The sequence below is a fragment of the Portunus trituberculatus genome, chromosome 18 (assembly GCF_017591435.1).
Source record: "Portunus trituberculatus isolate SZX2019 chromosome 18, ASM1759143v1, whole genome shotgun sequence".
NCBI lineage: Eukaryota > Metazoa > Arthropoda > Malacostraca > Decapoda > Portunidae > Portunus > Portunus trituberculatus.
In genome coordinates, this window is record NC_059272.1 from 7,445,834 (window position 1) to 7,469,716 (window position 23,883).

Sequence of the window (23,883 nt, forward strand, 5' to 3'; positions counted from 1 at the left end):
AACGCGCGAAAAACTTCTCCGATCTGCGAGCCAGAAGGTACCAATAGCAGGGAGTTAAAGGCGGGATCATGTTGTCGAAGGGTGTAAAAGTCGTATAAAATTGTCGGCCAAGTGAAATACGACCATATGGGTACCTATACGAAGCCTCAAAGTGGAGTGATGATGCGTAAAAAATGTCGCGACAAACTTCTCCGATCTGCGAGCCAGAAGGTACCAAGAGCAGGGAGGTGCGGCTGAGCCTCGCCGTGCGCTCCCCAATCAGCGGCGAGTATTCTCGTGACTCATAGCCGCGCCCCCACCTCGGCCAATCACAGCCTTTGTTTACTTTAGCCCAGAGTCTCCCGCCAAATCCTTCCTTTTTTCCCTTGCCAGGCCCATTACTCCCGCATCAGCTACACCAAATCATAGAAAATAAATTTTAAAATACAATATCACAATCTTCTATACAGATACATCTCACACTATAATCTCTTCAGAAATTAAGAGAAAATAGGGAAATAAAACATTTTCGGGAATAAAAGTTGCGCTAGGGGGAAATATTGTTTTATTCGCTCATAAAAAAAATTCGTAAAAAATCGAGTTAAAAGCATATCGTCATAATTTTTTTACATAATGCTTGTTTTATCATACACTTTGAAAAAATGAACCTAAAACATAACCTTCCTGGGAAAAAATGTTCTGCTACGGGTGTAGGGGTATTTATAATAATCTCTGTAAAAGTTAAACATAGAATATACTATTAAAAACCACATGGCATGACAGGTCTTGCCGAGACCTTTCAAATGATGTATAATATGATAATATTGTGACCAATCTTACGGTAGGGGGAAATATTGCTTTATTCGCTCATAAAAAAATTCGTAAAAAATCGAGTTAAAAGCATATCGTCATAATTATTTTACATAATGCTTGTTTTATCATACACTTTGAAAAAATGAACCTAAAACATAACATTCCTGGGAAAAAAAATTTCCGCTACGGTTGTAGGGGTATTTATAATAATCTCTGTAAAAGTTAAAACATAGAATATAATATTAAAAAACACATGGCATGACAGGTCTTGCCGAGACCTTTCCAATGATGTATAATATGATAATATTGTGACCGATCTTACGGTAGTATTAATTGTTCAACTTTAAACGCGTTTTTCTCGAAAGTAGGTTCGTGTGGGTTGGTTCCCTCTGGCTCCGGGCGCCTCATATAAGGTCCTATACAGAACTTGAAATGTGAAATTGAAAAACATATATAATTATGAATTATATATATGAAAAAAAGTGAATTATGGTACTGAATTACTTTCAATAACATTCAAAGACAATTAATAAGAAAAATATAATTTTCCCATGTAAAACTGAAAATGTGACATAAAAAAAAAATAATGATAAATGCTACATCCATATAAAAAAATACATTATGTCTCTGAAATTCTTCCAATGATATCCAAAAGATAATTCATAAAAAAATACAATCTCCCCACGCTGAACTGGAAATGTGAATAAAAAACAAGACTAATGATACATATGAAAAAAAAACACTATGCCACTGAAATCCTTTCAATAACATTCAAAAAGATATTGCAATATGTAGACTAAAAAAAAACAATAATTTTTAGTACAGTAACATAAATCTTGAAAATTTTTTTTTTCCTTACAGGGAAAAGATAGACATGCATTTTATATATCATGCTTCTCTGCAAAGCATGTAATACATACGTGTGGCTTATCCTCACACTCAGAGCAGAATGTGTTCACCCTTCTCACTTTATTTCTAGCTTTCTTGAAATCTTCAGAAAGAGAGATCTTTTCATAGCAGCCACGACACATTTTTCTTGTGTTTCTCTTAGGCCCACCTTTTTCAGTCAGTCTATGAGGATTTCTTTTTCCTGATATGACTCCAGGACTTTTTCCAGGTCTAATGTTATTAGGCTCTTCTCCAGTGAGGAAATACAGTAAAAACTCTCGAAATTGCAGCTGACTCATCTTAGCCCTATGGAAGTACTGGCAATGGAGAACCCAAGCATTTACAACTGTTAGTCCAGTGAGCAGTTCAAAGGCCAACTTTCTGTACATTTTTTTGCTTTTTTCTTAGCAGACTGTAGTAGGATGTGTACTGGTCAGATACATCCACACCTTTCTTTGCCTTGTTGTATGCCATTACACTTTGTGGTTTGAAAACCTCTTCTCTACATCTGTTTACCTTGCCACTGGGAACTAGTTGATCACTGTGTTCAGAGACAGTTGAGATAGTCAGGACATTTCTTTTATCCCTCCATTTGAAAACTTTGACGTCATTGCTGTTCTCCTGTCCTTTCATTTCATTTTTTTTTTAGTTTACTTTCAGTTACTTCCTTGGGAAGGTACTTTCTTGTGCTACTTAGGGTTCCACAAAGGTAAGTTTTCTTTTTCAACAGATATTCTGCTAGTGTCAATGAGTAATAGTAGTTATCAGCATAAAGAGTGGCGCCCATATCTAATAGTTCTTCACATAGTTCTACTGTTGGGCTTTCAGTGGAGTTTAGTTCCTGATGCTTTGTTTGACTGCCTGAATGAATCTTGAAATTCCATATATACCCACTTGGAGTACACACCTTGTACAACTTGAAGCCATATTTATGTGCTTTCCCAAGAATATACTGCCTAACCTTACTTCTGCCTCTGAAGGGTAGCATACTCTCATCAATCACAACCATGGGACCTGGCTTGTAAACAGCCTGGCAGCGGTCTCTAATGGCTGTGACCAAGGGTTTGACTTTGAATAATGGATCAAGTGGGTCATCAACATCAGAATTATCCCTGAAATGTATACACCTAAGAAGGATTTCAAACCTCTCTCTGGTCATCACACTGCTAATATAAGAGCCAGCATACAACTTGTTTTTACTCCAATAGGAAGAAATCTCTGACATACCAACAATTCCCATGTAAAGTATTATACCTAGGAATTTTTTTATTTCATTCCTTGTTGTGGGTTTCCATGAAATGAGCCTTGACCTCCTTGTCAGTGGTGCTGCATTTATTTTTTGCTGGGCATATATATTTGTCTGACTGCCTATTGTGTCCAAAAGATCATCAGTTATGAATAATGCACACATATCAATAGACTCTGGTTTTCCTGTGACTGGGTTTACATGAGGCAAAATTACCAGTTCTTCTGTACCACTGAAGGCATAAGCACTGAAGGCATAAGGATGCTGTTTGGAAGAAACAGGCCCCCATCTCTGTACAGGTGCAAGCCTACTGGTAGATGCAGACTCCTCATCATCTGTTTCTCCTAGTTCATCTGCTCCATTACTTTCTGTCTCTCCTGCTTCATCACTTTCTTCCCTACATTGGTGAGAGTAAAATCTTCATCAGAGGTGTCTTGGTCATCATGACTACCATAGAATAATGAAGGATCCATAGTCTGCAAACGTAAAAATATCAATAAATCAACCTAATGAAAACAACATAATTGCTTAGTACTTTCATGCATATCGTATGTGGTCCAATTTTTTTACTAGTCGACATATATTCTTATTATCATTTGCCGACTTACTTAAAATTAAGTGGTACACTAGTTTTTTTTTTTTTTTTTTTTACATTACAAGGGCACTGGCCAAGGGAAAACAAAGTGTTGGAAAAAAAAAATCCCGCTGGTTGCCAGGCCCTGTTAAGAGGAAAGTAGGAGAAAGAGAAAAAACAAAAAAATCTAAAAGGAGGGCCCAGTTAACGTAAGAGGTGTCTTGACACTCCTCTTTTGAAAGAGTTTAAGTCATAGGCAGGTGGAAATACAGACACAGGTAGAGAGTTCCAGAGTTTACCAGTGTAGGGAATGAAGGAGTGAAGATACTGGTTAACTCTTGCATTAGGAAGATGGACAGAATAGGGATGAGAAGAAGTAGAGAGTCTTGTGCAGCGAGGCCGCAGGAGGGGGAAGGCATGCAGTTAGCAAGTTCAGAAGAGCAGACAGCATGAAAACAGCGGTAGAAGACAGATAAAGATGCAACATTGCGGCGGTGACTTAAAGAATCAAGACAGTCAGTTAGAGGAGAAGAGTTGATAAGACGAAAAGCTTTAGATTCCACCTTGTTTAGTAAAGCTGTGTGTGGATCCTCCCCAGACATGAGAGCCATACTCCATACACGGGCGGATAAGGCCCCTGTACAGAGCAAGCAGCTGGGAGGGAGAGAAAAATGGACGAAGATGCCACAGGACACCTAACTTCTTGGAAGCTGATTTAGCAAGAGTAGAGATGTGAAATTTCCAGTTTAGATTTTTAGTGAAGGATAGACCGAGTGTGTTTAATGTAGAGGAGAGGGGAAGTTGAGTGTTATTGAAGAAGAGAGGATAGTTGTCTGGAAGGTTATGTCGAGTAGATAGTTGTAGAAATTGAGTTTTTGAGGCACAAGACTGAACAGAAGACTAACATATTCCAATGTGGCAAATTGGGCCACTGATGGTACAAAAGTTGAGTGGTGCACCGGTGGCTCAAGACGCAATAGGGAAAGAAAATATTGTAATACCGCGTGTTGGGCCACTGGTGAGACACCAATTTTATCAGTGCATACGAGTCATTGGGACGGAGCGAAGGTACCTACGTGATTTCTCTCTCATAGCTCCACTGTGACTGGCGGGAGAGTGGTCTGAAGGTTGCCGCGATGGATGCATGTTGGGTCTTGCCATATCGCGGTAACGTGTTAAAATGAAGGAAGGATTGCAAACTCGAGGTCATGGAAAGAAAGTATTTAAGCAAAGAGCAAGATTAGACATCAGAAAGTATTCCTTTTGTAATAGGATGGTGAATAACTGGAACAGCCTCCCAGATAGTGTGATTAATGCTAAATTAGTTCGAGAGGTTGAAAGAAAATTAGATGACGTATGGAAAAATTAAGAGCAAAGGTTTAATTATACTGGAAAAAGAGTGAACCTTTATCACAAGTTTGACCACACAACTACAAGATCTGGGAAATGTAATTCAGAGCTGGAGTCACAGGCCTGAACCGGCATCTTCTAGGAGTCGTCTGAGTTTCTGTGAGTAAATAAATAAAAAGCCTGAAATCACAGTCAGAGCACTAGGCATCCATGGTGAAGGCAGTTTGGGAAATGGTAGAAATTGCTGTGGCTCATCCTCTGTCAGTAGAAACAGATGCAGTACTACAGGTAACTCCCAGCATGGCTGCTCTCATTGGATGCTCTATAGTCGAATGTCTGTGATTAGTTTTGCTGTGATACATCATATAAGTAACTATGGGCATGGTGGGCTTTCATTGGATGTCTGTGACACATGATTTATAGATACCACAACCTGCCACAGGATCCACAGTGCTCTACTAATGTAAACAGCCACAAGAAGAAGGGGAAGAAGATTGCTCGGAGGAGTGTTTCTGACGCAATTTAGATTTTTCCAGAGCATCACTACAAGCCAATAAAAGCCTTGCATCTGAAAACTTCATAAATGTCAAGTAAGGTGGCATGAAGTAATTTCATGTGCTACTGAGAAGGACCAATTCTAGACATTAATCAAATTCACAAGAGGCCTTTCTTTTGCTAAATATCGCCATTTGTCTAATTAGAACTTTTTTAGGAAGTGCAAAATAATGTCTATTTTTTTTCTCTGACTAAACCAAAGCAAATTAGATCTAAGCTAACCTATCTTAACTTGAACGTAATCTAACTCTATGGCACAAGGTGTTAATTTTAAAAAAGCAACAATATTTTTCAGTAATAATGATGTGGGAAAAAAAAACTTCACAAACTGGTGGAACTGCTAGGAAAAGAGTCTGCATAAAATGTGGATTCTTAGAAAGTGTGTGTGATGAGGGCCTATGCAAGTCCTGTAAGGAGCAAGAGAAGAAAAGCCAGAAGAAGGATACTTACCAAGTTACCACCACTGCATGAGGATAAGCAGAGGCAATCAAGGAGTACAGTGTAATGAATGTGACCACTGGTTCCACATGACATATGAGAAGATTGGTAAAGGAATGGCCATAGCACTGGAAAAAGAAATGGATTTGGTGTGGCACTGCAGGGCATGCATACTGAAGGTGAGAAAAAGATTGGTAGAGAATAAGAAGATCTGAGAAGAAAATGAAACATGAAGAGGGCACTAGAGGAGGTCAGAGAAGACAGTGATGAAGCTAAGAAGCAGGTAAAACAGTTTGAACTGATTTTAAATGGTAAAGAGGAGAGGACAGTCATTGATAACAAAAGGGAGTTAAAAGATGAGCCAGATAAAATAAAATGCAAAGTATTTGATGCAGAGACAAAGATTGGTGACCTCACAAAGAAATGGGGTAAGTTCAGAGTAGAATTTGAAGACATGAGAGAGAAAATGGAAAAGATGTTTGAAGGAAGGGGGACAAGAAAACAAGAAGAAATAATGTCATCATTTTCAATATGCAAGAAAGCACAGGGTGATGATCAGGACCATGATAAAAAAAAAGATGTTTGGATATATTGAAGAATGAGCTACATATAGAAAGTGGTGAAATTGTGGAGACTGTAAGACTAGAGAACAAAAACAAGTGACAGAGAAACAAGGCAAAAAAAAAAAAAACAATACCTTTGTTAGTTAAATTATTTCAAACTTATAACAAGTGGCAGACAGAAAAGAAAGGGAAAAAGCCAATTGAATCTGAAAAGGAGGAATATAAAAATTCAATCGTAGTACCTGACCTAACAGTAAAGGAGAGAGAAAAGAGGAAAGATATCAGAGCCATTCTGAAGGAGAAAAGGAATAAAGGGGAAGAAAGAAGACATTTGGTGAGGATAAAAGGAAATTTTCACTAAAAGAGGGAAGAAACAGTAAATGATAGATTGGATAATAAAAAGAAGGAAATTGGAGCAGAAACATTTTTTTACAAACAAACTAGAAAATAACAGGTAGAAAATGAATTTGATCAATATGCAAAGATTCACACAACAAAAACAGATAGAGTTAGAGAAAAAATATAGCCCCAAATACAATAATGTGCATTACTGAAACACATCCTAAATGTCTTAAAGTAAATACATCAAATAACATAATACAAAGAAGAAAGAAAAGATGAAGGGCAACTAAGTACAGTAAGTCCTCGTTATACGGTACATATGCATTCCTGAAAACTTACTGCAAATCGAAATTACCGTATAACGAACCCATTATAACATGTAATAATAGGGAATGCATTCCAGCACATCAAAAGTCACCCCTACAGAAATTAAAATACATGAAAATAATCATTAAAAAAAATGTTTAAAGTAGCTACGGCATAAAAGAAATAAACAGAAAATGTTTTTATTTACCTTTCAATCGCCATGTATTCTATCAGATAATGTCCCTCCTGAGGCTAAGAGACAGTAGGGATTTCAGCCCCTACTCATCTTCTGCTGAGTGGGCAGACGAGGATAAGACGTTGTCGTCTGCACTGTCGGAAGCATATGTGAAAGGCCCAGCTGTAGCAAGGTCGGCACGTTTCACTGATTTGAAAAAAGATATGGAGAAAGGGCCAGCTGTAGCAGGGTCAGCATGTTTCACTGATTTGAAGAAAGAAGATGTGGAGGAAGGGCCAGCTGTAGCAGGGTCAGCTCATTTCACTGGTTTGAAGAAAGAAGATATGGAGGAAGGGCCAGCTGTAGCACGGTCAGCATGTTTCACTGGTTTGAAGAAAGAAGATATGGAGGAAAGGCCAGCTGTAGCATGGTCGGCACGTTTCACTGGTTTGAAGGAAGAGGATATGGAGGAAGGGCCAGCTGTAGAACCATCGGTAGTGAATGTGGAAGGGCCAGCTGTAGCAGGGTCGGCAGGTGTGACAGGGACGGCATGTCTGACTGGCTTGAAGAACGAGTAGATGGAGGTCTGTTTGGTTTTTCTTGTTTTATAATAAATTTCTTGATAAATCTTGACACTTTTCTTTACGTCATGAGCCACTTTGCTACTCCTGGCAGGATTTGGTCATGTTCCTTCAGGGTTTCCAGAGCTTTTCAATACCACAGAGACATTCTCTAAGAGTTTTGATGTCCAGGCCACGCACAGGTTCTTCTTCCTTGTCTCCCTCTTTTTCTGCCTCCTGTGATGCCTTGTCTAGTTCATCATTTGAGAGAGGTTCAGCATGGCTTTCCAAAAGATCTTGAACATCATCATCATCAACTTCATCGAAGTCAGCCCTATGACACAGATTTACTTTGTCATTTCTGATCGCACCGATGTCGTCTTCAGCGAAGCTTGGGAAGTCATGCGCGCATTCTGGCCATATTTTATTCCATGCCAAGTTCATGGTTTACGTCTTCACTTCGTCCCAAGATGACTTGATGTTGTCTAAGGTGTGCTTGATTTCCACTATTCTCTGATAGTGGGCTTGCCAGGCCCATCTGTGTCCTTTATCAGTTGCTGCATGGTTTGCTGCTGGTAGTAGACTTTTAGTGTTTCCCATGGTTATTATGAATATATTTGTGCTTACAATAGACCCTTTAATATTCCATTTATTCATCTAATTAGTAATACATGTAAGTAATATGTAATGCAGTTAAAAAAAAAAGGGGGGAGAGGAAGAGATAGCAGGCCCCAAGGGTGGTCAAGTTAAAGTCAGTACTGTGAGTGGCAAGGAGGTGTGGCATGGATGACATCATCACCCCTGCTCCCCCGCACTGGGCCCTCTCGGATGACATCAGCTGATACCGTATCTGTGAATTTTTCTTACCGTATATCGAATTGAGGGTAGTGATTTCCAAATACCATAACTGTGAATTTACCGGATAAAGAACTACCGTATAACGAGGACTTACTGTACAGTGAAGACTCAATAGGAGCGTTTTTCTTAAGGCGATTGAGTTAGCAATTAGTCATTTTCTGTTTTCTGTTGCGGGCATCATGGGTGGCTATTTAATCTTTATTTAATTAATACTACGTATGATGCAATCTCTTAGTCATGAAATCAATTTCATAACATATTAAATAACCCAAAGAAGTAGTGTGTATATATCATAATGCATGTGATGCACTCATATGTGGTATATAATATGAAATCCACAGTACACGTATTTGCTTCCAACAGGATTATAAGGAACATAAAAAATTGGGGGATGCATTAATAGTGTGTAGTCTATGTAGCAATAATACAAGAAAGTAAGAGATACAATTGCCACGTATTATATTTCTATTGAGAGCGGTTTGTTATTCAGAAAAACACCCTGCCAGGCGTACGAACCAATGTGGTGCACCCAAATCACCGAGAATATCATTAGCCGTACCAGTAGTTTTGTATTATATTCTTAACTTAATTTGTAAACATTTCTTTGCGACAAAAAGTAATACATTTGATTCATGTAAACTTTATAGTTATTTATATTTAATTTACGTTGTTTAAAAATGGTTTGTTTAATAAAACAGAGAAACATTTCTTTATTTCCGAATCGTGATCTGCCGAAATCAGCCAAGGACTCTAGCCGACCTTCACAAACCCGGCAAAATGACAAACTTTGTATGTGCCATCGCTAATTACAAGTCAGACTTTAGGCTAAATAAAAGCAAGCACCCCAGAATGAAAGATATGAAAGGTTCTGATGTCCACCTCATTTTTATGAGTAGATACACTAATAGTGAAGACTGGCTATTGATAAATCTTCTGACCTCCATAGACCCATTCAGTATACTATGATATGTTTTCATATCTGCATTCTGCTTACAAGGCATTGTGTTGATGTCACAGATGGTAGTGTAAAGAGATTGGTGTCCCATCCAGTCAGTGTATATGGATCAGGAAAAGTTATGCATGTCCCTTTTACTGTCCTCCTCCTTATGTTAGTTTCTTCTCCATCATCCTCTTCTGTTATGCTGGTCAGCTGTGGGCTGTTGATAGCCTTCTCCACCATGAGAGCAAGGGCATCTTTTGAGTATCCAGAGTATGGTATTGCCGTGCCTTTAAGTAGTGTTTCAGACTAGCCACCGTCCACTTCTGTATGTCCTTCTCCATACTTGAGTGTCCTTGTTATGGTAAAAAGAATGCTGGCTCTACTTGGAGGTCTGAGGAGCACGCGTGTTTGCTTTGGTCGTCGAGAGTGTTGTACTGCAGGCAACATCATATTTCAATAGATATTTTTTTCTTTTTAATTTGTGTAAGAGTACTTTCCTAGTACTTTTAAATACATTTAAAAATCAAGGAAACTATATATATATATATATATATATATATATATATATATATATATATATATATATATATATATATATATATATATATATATATATATATATATATATATATATATATATATATATATATATATATATATATATATATATATATATATATATATATATATATATATATATATATATATATATATATATATATATATATATATATATATATATATATATATATATATATATATATACAGTAAGGTCCCGAGTTACGTCAGAGTTACGTTCCTGAAACATGACGTAAGTCGATTTTGTATGTAACTCGAGTTTTTGTACTTTCAAAGCATATTATCGAGTTTTCAACCAATAATTTTTTATGGTTATTCAGGTAAGTAAAAGGTTATATTGTTATATTGGTATATTATTTACAACTATGTAGGAATATGAAACACAAGCTTGTTTTTGTTGTTGATTAGGACTGCATGTTGCCAGAGGGGTGGACGCCTGAGGCCGCCAGGAGGGTAGGCAGGTCGAATGTTGTGACGCCCAGGGTGGACAGCTGGAAGCGTAGTGCAGTGCGGTGGGAGTAGAAGCGTGGGCAGCGGAGCAGGAAATGCAATAGGAAAGGGCAATAAAGATCAGCAGACAGGCGCAGACGGTGCAAGTGAGCTGCAAGTGTCGTGTGGCCCAGACGAAGGCTCCGGAGTTGTTATTGTTGTGATAGGTGTGCGAGCCCTCAAGGTCATCAACCTCCCCGTTGTCATGGTAACGGGCTTCCCATTTTCTTCTTCACTCCCTTACACACAGCTGCTGCCTCCCTTCTCATGTCTTTTAATTATGTCCACTTTTTCTTGTAGCGTAATGGTTTTCCTTTTCTTAGCATCACTGCTATCACTCAGGAGTTTTCTTTTTGGTGCCATTGAGCAAGATACTAAGATAGTCAGCAGACGCAGATGTAGGAACATTCTTGCCAGGGGCGACGGTGTGGTGGAACTGAGGTGCGTAGAGTGTTATTGTATTCAAGCATGAGGTGGGCGGTGTGGTGGATAACCACTAGTGACGGCTGGCGGCCAACAATAACAATAAACCCCGCGCTTTACGATTTATAAATTTTCAATTTTTTAAATCTTAAATTGCCTTATAGTGGACTGATGTAAGTGCGAGTTTGACGTAACTCGAGACCGACGTAACCCAGGACCTTACTGTATATATATATATATATATATATATATATATATATATATATATATATATATATATATATATATATATACGGTAAAATATGCACATTTCTTAGCCTTTATTCAAATAATATGTATTTTGTGGATCGCTACAAATTTTGGTTCAAATTTTAACCCGAAAACTGCTTTACGCCTTCTGGGTGGCTTGGCGGCAAACTGCTGTACACCTTCTGGAAGCGCTCTTTTTAAACAGGCACCATAAAGTTCCCGTGATTCGTATTTCTTTGAAATTATTTTTTTGTGTTCTAATAACCTTTCTTTTAGTAATTTATTTCCTTCTAATAAGAATTTGGTTATTTATATCATATTTATAAAGGAAAACAATGAAACCACTATGTTTTTATTTTATTGAGTCGACATTGCATTCCTCTCATAGATATTAGAGTTTGAGTCTCATGTATGGTAAGAGGAAGCTATAATTTAGTAGTATAGAAGTTGTTTTTCTATAATAGAAAAGAGATAAAGCGAATAAGATTACGGAAACAAGACCATCTTCACTAGACGTTTGTAACACTGTCAGACGTGTCGGCCCGGCCCGCGCTGGCGTCATGAGTCATGACTCTCTCTCTCTCTCTCTCTCTCTCTCTCTCTCTCTCTCTCTCTCTCTCTCTCTCTCTCTCTCTCTCTCTCTCTCTCTCTCTCTCTCTCTCTCTCTCTCACACACACACACACACACACACACACAGATATATAGTATGATATGTATGTTATTGTGGCTTACACAGAACTAATTTTTCGTTACTTTATTTATTGTGAACCAAGCAAGACTATTTTTGTTTCACTTATTTATTTTGAACAAAGTGTGTGTGAGAGAGAGAGAGAAAAAAAAAATTGTAAAATAATAGGAGGCTAGAACAATATTTTGCATTACCATTACCAGTGCATATGCATTTTTATTTGACCAATTTATCCATTCCATATGTATGTTATTTACTCCATATACTTTGATGCCTTTTACTTTATTTGCGATTCAAAATATTAGTGTCAGAATAATGGAAAGAATATTACTTATACGAAAATTGCCATTATAGAAATAAAACACTTTTGTTTTATCATTTATTTCTCTTGAAGCAAGCAAGAGAGAGAGAGAGAGAGAGAGAGAGAGAGAGAGAGAGAGAGAGAGAGACAACATTGAATCTTCAATGTTGTCTCTTCGAGCGTTGACAACACTGTCCGAACAAGTGGCAACAAGCCGTTTGTGTGTATCCCCCCTGCCGCCTCCCCTCTCCCATCCTGTGGTAGTTGTCGTAAAACAGGGGTAGCATGGAGACACCTGAGTCCATTATGAAAGTGTATTTACGGTAGCACAATACACAACAAGTGTAAACCGAGCGAAACGAGAGGCAGGAGGCGTAGCGTGTCCGCCTCAGGCAGTGGCGAGCGAGGACTGAGGGGAAAGACGTGACGTCAGACAGAAAGGGAGTATGGGAAAAACAAAGGACATGCTAACATAATCCCACTTTTCACAATGCCTCCAGATACTGCCAGAAATCCATTTTTGTGGCGAAAAATACTTAGAAATATGGTAGCTACAGTAAATTTTGAGTTACATAATTGTGAAATAAAATATCTGTGACACATCTTTATAAATTATATATCTTTCATTGAAAGTCAATTGTTTGCTGATTTAGCCGCACCAGGAGACACTCTCTGAATGTGAGTGCCGCAGTTTACGGGTTAATGGAAACTCAATCTTTGATTTTTCAATGAAAAATGTATGATCAAATTATCTCCTTATTTTAATCAAACAAAACAATAGCAGAAAGGGATTCATATGATTGCCTGCAAAGTGACTTATTTTTCGAATCTGAAATAAAGATTCTGGTGGTATGTAGTAAGTATTCACCTTAAGAGAACGCTCCTATACTCGAACGTCATAATAGTTGAACTTTTCAATACTCGAACACAAAAGTTTGATTTAATACTCGATAATTAAACATCCACACATGTGGTTGTAAACCCCCCTCCCCCAGTTGTGCTGCCATGGTCATCAGAATGACATTCTCGTGTGTTTTCTCTGCAGTTTTTCATTTATAAACTTACATTAGCACCAAAGGCTTATTAGTAGTGAAAATATCTGGTAATCAAATGGCTGCACACATGGTTATAAAAAAAGCTCTGTTCTCTCTCCCCACAGCTGCCATTGTCCCATTCTGATATCAGTTTTACCGATAAAACGGTATACAGGCAAACCCCGCTTAACGAAGGGGTTACGTTCCTAAAAAACCCTTTGTTAAGCGAAACTTTGTTAAGCGAACCAATTATAACAAGTTTAACCCGACTTGAACTTCTATTGAGAGTAAACAAAGCGAGAGTGCATCATAGTACAGTGAAAGGTTTAATGAAAGTAAAAAATTATGAAGTTAAACATTTAGGCAGTTTAATTTAAGTCATCATAATGTACACTAATGTATGTATGTACATAACTTTATAATGTTGATGATCTTAAATTTATGAAGGGAGGGAGAGTGAAACAGGAAAGACACTAACCGGCAACCTGTGAAATGTAAACAAATGGCGCATCATTGTTTCACATATAAAACTTATGTACCACATTTCCACAAGGCTTTCCATTTTATCCATTGTAGAGTCACGAGTTCAGGTGGTTCTTTTAGCTTGTAAGGAAGATATGGTCTCACCAGCCTTCTCAATAGTCTGCTGACTTGAAAATAGTAGAGACAGTAGATGGAGTCAAGATGGTGGCGAGCAATGCTATTAGTTTTCTTGCCTCTCTCATGTCTGTGAATAATATCCAGCTTCACTTCAAGAGTAAGAGACTTCCTGGTCTTCTTAGCAATGCTAGGCGACATTGCAGGGCATTTTGGTGGTAAGTTGAGTGAGGAAAAACAAGCTGCTGCTGACGCTGTTATTGTTTTGAACAGGGGGAGTGAGTGGTGCGCATGTTGTCCACGAGAGGCGCTGGTGTATTCAAAAGCCTGTCGGCTTGCGTGATACGGCGGGACTTTCAAACTTGGAAAAAATTACCTGGATAAAACTTCGTTAAAGTGAGTTTGGTGTTCATTAAACGAGCTGATGGTAGTAAAATGAAACCCTCGTTGTAGCGAAATTTTGTTGTGTGAACCTTCGTTAAGCGGGGTTGCCTGTATTAATGAAAACTGGACCTAAATTGTAATTTTTCTTATATGTATAGAATTTTCTTAAATGCCAAAAAAATGGGATTATTAGATTATTAGATTATTACAGAAGACTGTTGGTTTTAGTTGTGTTTTATCAGAACCCAGTAATAGCTCTATGAGTGGTCTACCAAAATAAGTTATAAATAAAACGTTTCCATGGAGAAAAAAAGATGAGAACCCTTAATTTAAGCTAACTACTGGTTCTTGGCATTAATAAAATTTCAAGAACAGATTCTTATAAACATGTGTGAACCAGCTAAATCCCACCAATGCATATGTCCAGTTGGTCAGCTGCATGAAATTTAAAGACATTCGATACACGGAAGTTGTTGATGAATGAGACCACATACTAGCATTGATGAAAATGGCTCATTTCAAATAAATAGGTTATGTTATATTGTTCCAGTTTTACTTTTATGGCCCCTGTTAAAAAATCTCTAACAGATTTATTTTCAGGTATGTTTTTCTTTCATAGTATAATTTATTTCATTATAATACATAATAACCCTTGACTGTTTCTTTTATGTCTGAATAGCCAAAATTACGGGTGAACCTAAGATTGTAGCTGATGCAGAACTTGCCTCAACATTCCTGTCCAGGTTGAGTGTAACGTGAGTGTGTGTATGCATGTGTGCCACCATGGCCAGCCTGGATCTGGACCCAATGTTCCGACGGGGTCTGCGGCTACTCCACTCCAGAAATCGGGACTCTGTGGAGCAACTCAAAGCCATTGTGGATGAGGCAGTGAGGCAGCGGCAGGGCAAGACAATTCCTCCGATGAGCAAGGTGAGCACAGCTGTAGTTGGATTGAATGCCTCAGTGACAGATGTTTTGAGACCAAGTCAGGCTTATGGATCTCTGTCTGGAACTTGCTGAGGTATGTTGTGAAAATGAGTAATGCAGACAGAGAGAGAGCTGTGGCAATCTTTAAAAGGTACAAAAGTTGCTGGCCAAGTAGAAGATGGACAGAGTACTGTTTTGTTAAGATTAATCTGTCTTTTCAGGACCCATTCAGTCTGCGGCGAGAATCTCCAATACCACGGTCTAAGCCAGGGAGTCCCATTCCAGTCTCTTTCTCAAAGAGGGAAGAATTTAAGAAAGATATGGAGAGAAAGGTAAGAACAAGTGTGGCATTTTTTATTACTAATTGCTGATGTATGTGTGTGTGTTTTAAGTTCTTGAGTTCTGAGAAAGAAATATTTAACTTATGGCTCACTGCCTCTGGAGATATATATCTGGGAATATTTTGTTGCTTTTTCAAGTACTTGGCATCTTCTAACACCTCTTTCACATGTGCTCATTTATCCTTCTATCTGCTAAACAGCTATGTCATCTCCTTGGGAATTAAATTTCACTCATATATACTATTGTTCAAAACTGCTCTTTTATCCATACCATTTCAGTGTGTTCCTTTTCATACATTCCACCACTTCATAATTTATAATGACTGCACAGGTGTTTATATCATATCTTACATGCTTCATTGTGCTTACCCTTCCATCTCATCTTCCAATATGGCCTCCCTCCCCGAAGAAAAAAAAAATTAAAAATTGTCCATAACATGTTCTATTGTGCCTTTTTCTATGTCATGGTCTCTGATTAATATTTCATTGTAAGCAGGAAACTAATGCTTTTGAACCTATTACATCTACAGCTGCATTTTTCTCCTTGCAAATATATCTTTTACTCATCTTCTTTTGCAGTTCTCTCTATCTCTTATTTCTTCATCAATCTCACCATGTTTACATAACACTGAAGTTGTTTAAATTTTATCTTATATGTATTATGTAATGATGAAAAACATTACAGATTCCATGGCATGCTTCAGCCAAGAATGGTCCTTTCTTTAACAGATTCGAGATGATGAAATGCTAATGCCCAAGAGGCCTCGCCTAGACTCACCAAGTGCATTCAAATCCCACACACCTTCACCCACCCCTAGCTTAAAGTCTGAAAGTTCTTCACGCAGCCGCAAATCCGATGAGAGTGACTCAGACACGGATGTAGCAGGACTGGCAGAAATTATGGATGAAATCAACTGCACTGTTTGCAAGTGAGTTTTTCACCTGCTTTATGCCTAATTTCTTTCATCAAGAAAAGGAATAGAGTGAAAAGAATTATGCTTGATTGAAAGGTGAGTGCAGGTGAAAGGCAATGTAAGGTGAGAAGAATTTTCCTGGTTTATAAGAAAATGTTTTGGAAAGAAGTGAAAAGTAAGAAAAGTGATTAGTGAAGATCTGGTGTAGGTGGTATGATGCTAAGGGAAAGACTGCAAATATGATCAGTGAATAATATGAAAGTACATTGATGCAAGAGGAATAAGTAGGGAGTAAGGAAAAGTGGCTGCTTGTGATAGCATGATTTGAAAAGTGTTGTGAATGCATAAATGATGCAACTTCTAGGATCTCAGTAGGACATTCTCCTATCTTTGCTCTATTCATGTACTAAGGTCAGATGCAAGGATGGGATAGGTCTTTTATGATGTAGGGATGACTACTCTGTTATCAGATATTGTTGTTGCACATTTGATTTCCCTGCAGTCTGGACAGCAGTAAGATTGGTCATGTCTTTTATAGTGGACAAAAGCAAATATGTAAGGAATGTAAAAATGAAAAGTTTAGTGCCGTAGAATCATGAGAGGATATAGTGTTCACTTTGTACAATTACTATTCATATTTTGTTATTTATTAGCAAATGCTTTTTGAAATTTTTATTGGAATCCTTAGTTTCAAGCTGTTTTATAATAATTTTCATCCATTAATCTTTTCAGGAGCTTTGACGTTTCTCCTCGTAATCGGCTGGTGGAGTGTCAGGAGTGCCATGCCCTGTACCACCAGGAGTGCCATAAGCCACCTGTCACTGACCAGGATGTCAATGATCCACGTCTTGTGTGGTATTGTGCCAAGTGTACCAAGACACTGAAGAAACAGGTATGAAAGACCAGAGTTTTGCGGCTTAAATCATTAACAGCATATCCCTTGTTACCCTTACATAGGAAATATACAATATGGTAGTAATCTTTGGAGTCTTCCTTGTGTTTACAGCTCAGTTTGAAATCATGTTAGTTGTAACTGTTCCTGATACCAATCTCATTGATGATACATAATTACTGCTTTTTGGTAAACTAAGATAATCTGCAGATTTTCATATATATTTCTCTCCAGACTGCCATTGTGAGCTCATCAAGTGGCAGTAGTCTAAGTGGGCCACGAGGGGTGGGTGGCGGAGGCCTGCCAGGTATTGTGGGAGGGAGCAAGGCACCACACACTCGCCCTGCCCCCTCACCTACCAAGAACCTTAACCTTCCTCGACCTTCACCTTTTACTAATCTGTCATCTGCGTCAGGCAGAAGCTTAGGCAAGTTTGCAGTGTGCTGAGGTTTGATTACATGAATATATATTATATTGTTGGAACAATTCAGCTGCAGAGGAAAGTAAACTTATTTTTACCATATTTTACATGGCTCAATATGACATTAAATTTTTGTCTCATTATATTCTAATCTGTCAAACAATGATTCACTTTCTGTGCTTTTAAGTGAAATCCCTTTTGATAATGAATGATGATCCTTTTCTCTGATGTGTTGTGGTAGTACAATGAAACTGTGTTTGCAGTGTCCAGCAGCAACAGCAGTAGCAGCAGTAGTAACAATGGGAGCAGTAAGCAGTCTCTATCATCTGCATCATCTAGCTCAGCATCTTCATCAGCCAAATCCTCTGTGCCATCAAATTCAATGAAATTTGCTGAGAGAAGGATGCACATGATGAAGAAGAAAGCAGCAGCAAAGATGGCTGAGAAGAGGAAACTGTAAAATGGTAATTAGTATTGTCATCAGGAAGGTGTGTGTTTGATGCCAGTGCCAGTATTGTCTCCAAAGAATGTGGCATGATTGTTTCCCATTACATTATAATGATGCTGGAAATATCTTGCATCTATTGTTTTTGTGTGTAAAAAAAATAATGAAAAAAAAAATCATAAAATGAAAAACTGCAGGAAAAAATCAAACCCTTTGGTTTAAGTATTTCACCCAACACTTTTTTTTTTTTTTTTTTTTTTTCTTTATATATATACCATGTGGAATTTTTGTCAATCATTTTTTTTTTTTTTTTTTTTTTATACCATGTGGATTTTTGTCATAGTTATCACCTTCCCTGCAGGCTATGCTTTATTAGTATATGTGCTCGTATATGTATATCTTGTAGACAATAATATCATATTGCAGATATGTTTGTATGTATATATTTGTGATACCATAAAAATGGTATCTAGATAATAGTCTCTGAATATCCAAAGAGCAACTTTAAATAGATGTTTCAATAACATGACAGTCCTACTTAATGTGAAATCTAGAATTTGGCAGGTATGGTTAAAAATAACTAATATGTACAAAACATGCAAGAAATATTTATCATTGCTGCAGTGCCAGAATCAACTTTTTATGGGCTGTTTTTAAACTTTGGCTTTTTGTGATTGGTATCTAAGGGAAAGTTTTTAATATGAGTGGGGAAGATGTACATTTTATCATCTCCATGAATGCATGAAATAAAACCAAGAAAGTTTTGATAGTTATGAATTTAACACTTGCAAGAGAAAGATATGTTTTAATGGATTTGAGGAAAATAATTGATAATACATACATATTCAAGCAAAAGAATATAGTACATATTGTAATTGTGTAAAAATCACAGTAAAAGAAAAATACTTTCTTAAGTGTTTACTTTTCCATGAAATGAAAACTACATGAACAGGTAACTCAACTAGTAGGGTGGTTGGTCATCATAGCTTGTTCCATAGATCAGTTGTTCTTCCCCTTGTAGGAGGCAGTAGAGCTTAACAGAAACCTCTGCACATTAGATGAAACCCTTAAATCAAGTAAATAATATGAAATTGCAACATACTTCAAATGGTTTCTGCTGAATCTGTAAGACTAGCTTATTGAACTCACACCATTGCACAATTAAGTCAAACCCAAATTCAGAACCATTGTTTTAGGCAGTGAACTTAAGGATTTTAGGTAAAAAAAAAAAAAAAAAGTAGAGTACTAGAGGGTCTGCGCGCAAGGCAAGTCTGTGCGATTATGTCCAGTGTTAAGTCCCTTAACGTAAATGGAGAGTGGAAATGATGAGGCAAATTTTTCCCCCTGTACCTTTCCACTGTTGTGTGCGTGCCAGAGAGAACTAGGCAGTGTATTTTCCACCATAAGTGAGGTATGTTGTATTCTGCTAACGGTTTCGATAGTACACATGAATGTCAGCGTTAGTCACTGCGCCACCTATTTTCATACAAAACTAACTTAACTTGTCAATAAGTTCATCATTATTATGCCTGGCTATCAAGTGGTTGAGGTTAAACATGTCTAGTCTCAACAAATAAGGAATTGTGTGGGTAATGCGTAAGCCCTTGGAGGGTAGTGCATCAACCAGGATAGGGCATTACCAAGCTATAGCAAAACTAAATTGTATTGGTCCACAGGGTGAGGCTGATAATCCGTGTCACGTTGCCATATCTCTCATTACTTCAAGGAAAACGGAATAACAGTTTTCTATTCAATTTAATGCATGATTTTGCTAAAAAAAAAAAAAAAAAAAAAAAAAAAAAAAAAAAGGCCTGAGGGACACAAGAAATATGAAGATCTCTGCACGTGATTCTGTGATTGATTGATTGATACAATTATTGTTGAATTAATGAATAATTACAACAAAGGAGGAGGATGGACCTTGCCACCCACCCCCTGGGCAAAGACTTAAGGTTAAAGTATCAAAAATATAACACTAACAGTATACATAACAAGAAAACAAGTATTTCAATAAATAAGTACAGATATTGCACACCTTATTGCATACACATCCTACAGTGTTGGAGCAAACTGAGGATATTCCCTGAGAGTGGCTGAGTCTAGGAGATGGTCAATGAGGCTGTACAAATCATGTTGACCTTGTGGCCTAAATTTAGCAATGAGAGGACATTCCATGATATAGTGAGGCAGAGTGTGTCCCCTTGGTGCAGCACACAGCACATACCAGGAGAAGCACTGACTTCCCAAAAGTATTTGTAGCCTAATCTGAGCCTCATTGCCACCCTGTCATGTGATGCAGTGTGTCTCCCATAGATGTAAGCACAGCTCTGGGAGACACATGCATAGTGAAGACTAGTGCTACTGCCCCTATGGCAACAAAGCTCCAACTGACCACTAATGCTACTATGTACAAAGTCCTTAATGCTACTCTTAACATAACCCAGAGTGTACTCAGTGCCAGGATCCACTGTGTCATCTTGTAGGACACACTGAGCAAGGCGGTCTGCTTTTTCATTTAGCGGGATACCCACATGAGAGGGTATCCAGATGAAATGGACCGTGGCACCAGCACCTTCTAGGGCGTGGATCAGATCAAGACACTTATTAAATAGATCACAGTCCATGGGGGAGGTGGATTAAAGGGCATACAATGCAGCCTGACTGTCAATAAAGAAATATACATTCTTATGGAGAGGCGCCACAATGGAGCGCCTCCAGTACAGCATACAGTTCTGCTCTAGTGGAAGACATGGGTGCAGGGAGCCGCCTGGAAACCTCAGTGTCAGTGTAGAGACTGGCAGAGATGTAGTCACGGATGAACAGCCCACATCCAGACCTGCTGCCATTGACTGACCCATCACAATAAACATGAATAGCCTGAACGTGTGGGTACTTGGACAATTTAGTCATGAACATGTCTTGCAGCACATGAGGGAGCCAGTCCCTCTTGGGCTGATGCAGAGTGAATATCAACACTGACACGGTGAGGGTTCCAGGCGGGTTGTAGCGGTGACATAACAACGTTAATACAAGCCTCGGCTACACCTACACTTGTCAGTACTCCCAAGATCTTCCTGAGGTATGGTGTTGTAGGAGTGCGAGGATCATGATACAGGGGGTCAGTGATCCCTTTAGAGAGTCAGAGCCGTGCATAGCATCCGACTAATTGTGCGACAAGTAATTTCCTGTACCCTACACATAATACTCGGCAGGTGCAGTTCAGCTCTGAGGACTTCAATCCGTGCAGTCCTGGGGCATCCCAAGATTATCCGCATGGCTTCATTCTGAACAAGCTCCAGGGGATGGAGTTGGGTGGCACTAAACTGTATTAAAACGGGCGGCATAATCAATAAGGGACCGTATGACAGATATATAGAACATTCTTAGGACTGGAATGCCAGGCCCCAGGCCCCTGTTGGCTAGCAGCCGAAGTGGTGCTAGCAGTGGCAGACAGAGGTCTCGAACATAGTGGACGGCTTGAAGAGACTTCCTGAAGCTCATCTGAACACCCAGGTACTTGTGTAAATGAACTCTAGGGATGGGAACTTTGTTTACAGTGGGCAGCCGAGAGATCTTTCCTTTAGCTTGAAATTTTGTTTTACATTCATTAATCACTAGTCTCACTTGGACACACAAAGCTGCCAGTTGTGACAAAGCCAACTGGAGAATCCTGGGTGTGGGGCATTGGAGGAGTATGTCATCAGCATAGATGAGGACCTGGGTGCCCTGCGGAAAGCTCAAAGACTTCCTCAGAGGAGGCTGCACCTTGAAACCAAACCTGTGCTGTTCTATTGTACAAATAGTCCCTGATCCAACCTAATAGTCTACCTTTGACACCTCTGAGAATGAGTTCCTCCATAATAACATCTTTGTTGGCCTTGTCGAAGGCACCCTTGAGATCAACGAAAGCTCTGCAGGTAGCATCCTTATATATGACACTCAACAAAACAGTGACTTGTAGAGTGACCTTTTAGGAAGCCATGTACATTGCCAGAAAGTACATGGCCCACCTTGTATATAAGCCTGTTCAGTATTACCTGTTCCATCATCTTGCACAGACAGCTGGTGAAAGAAATAGGACGAAAGGTGCCATCACCTATGGGGATTGGGATGACGATGGCTGTTTTCCAAGAGTGGGGAAGCTTGCCTGCAGTGAAAGACATGTTAAATAAATCCAAGATAGGGTTGTCTACCTTTACCTCCAGGAGAGCATTGAGGATATCATAAGTGATGCCATCCTTGCCAGGAGCTGTTGACTTGCCCAACTTGACTGCCGAGAGGAGTTTGTCATGCGTGATAGGCACACAGGTGTCATCCAGCAGAGAAACACTGGCGAATCAACTCCATCCTTCGTGGTCTTTGCTGATCAAGCGCCTCCAGAGAAGGATAAGGCTTCCTTCCACTGCAAGACGAGTTCCTGTGCCCTGCCTGCAGGATCAGGGTCACACACCTGTCATCTGGACTTGCCCCGGATGCTGTTGACATGGTGCCACACCTCCCGGAGGGACCGGATCCTGCACACCTTGTCCAGGAAGGAGATCCAGTACTTCTTCCTTTCCTGCTGCCGCAGATACATGAGGTGTTGAGCCACGGTAACCATGGCATCCTGTGACTCTCTGTCTGCTGGGTTGAGTTGCTAACGTCTCTGGTAGGCAGCGAGCGTCTGTTGGCAGTTCAGAATCACAGAGTTGGTAGCATAAGTCCAGCGGCATGGAGCATGGGCCCTTGCTAGAACCCTTGGAGTCGTGATGGTGTGCAGGAGTCCGTCGTACAGTGCCTCTGCATCAGCAAAGGAGCCCTTCAAGGCAGCGTACCACGCCACCACGTGGACGACGAGGCCCGCCATCCTGGATGGTGGCACCATCAAGCGCTTCCTGGGTACTGCCGGGGCGGACTGCACCGGGAGGGTCGTCTCCAGGGCAAAGTGGTCGCTCAGCAATGACCTGACAAGATAAGTACAGCTGTATCTGTGGTGTCAAGGAAAGCCTTCCAGCGCACACCATTGGCATTGGTGGTGAGGTGACTTCCTAATTCTTTATGCCTCGCATTAAAGTCTCCCATGATAACACTCTCCTCCTCAAGAACATATTCAGGAAAGTTTGCAATATTTAAGGCACCAGCATGAATGTACATGTTTACAAAGTAAACAATTTCACCCACAGTGTGCAAGCAAACAGTAATAAATTCAATACCCTCAGTGACACCCATTTCCATGAAGTTAACTGGAATCCCATGTTTAATGCAAGTGGCCATCCCCCGACTACTGCCGTCACCACAACTGAGAATGTGGGAGACATAACCCCTCACCTCTGGCACCCGTGGCCCTACCTCCTGTAAAGGCAATAATAATAATGTCAGGCTTATGGAGAAGGACATGAGAGTGTAGGTCAGTGAAGCGGGCATGTACACCATTGACATTCCATGTTAGGGTGCGGAAAGTCTTACTGTTCATTGCGATGGTGTTGCATCTGTGTCTTCAGGCCGTCCACTTCCTGTGCCAGGCAAGACATCTGCTCTATCAGCATCTGCATGGCTATGAGCTATGTGGTTTGGACTCTTAAGTGACACTGACATGTTGTTTTCATGTTTACTGTCAACTGGATTAATACAT

The 23,883-nt window shown here is 39.3% G+C and overlaps 1 protein-coding gene across 3 annotated transcripts in view; it reads left to right on the forward strand.

Annotated features, from left to right (window-relative positions):
* LOC123505644 (integrator complex subunit 12-like) overlaps positions 1-19,182 on the forward strand; it is a 36,089-nt gene extending 16,907 nt beyond the window's left edge. For 2 of the 3 annotated variants that reach the window (XM_045257240.1, XM_045257242.1), the window contains 6 exons: positions 15,076-15,262; positions 15,481-15,591; positions 16,330-16,529; positions 17,247-17,406; positions 17,641-17,833; positions 18,091-19,182. In XM_045257240.1, the coding sequence (XP_045113175.1) occupies positions 15,104-15,262; positions 15,481-15,591; positions 16,330-16,529; positions 17,247-17,406; positions 17,641-17,833; positions 18,091-18,287 (1,020 nt within the window). In that variant the 5' untranslated portion in view covers positions 15,076-15,103 and the 3' untranslated portion in view covers positions 18,288-19,182. Of the gene's footprint in view, positions 1-15,011; positions 15,263-15,480; positions 15,592-16,329; positions 16,530-17,246; positions 17,407-17,640; positions 17,834-18,090 lie in introns of all 3 variants that reach the window. The other variant, XM_045257241.1, reaches the window with a different exon arrangement.
* Positions 19,183-23,883: the final 4,701 nt, after the last annotated feature.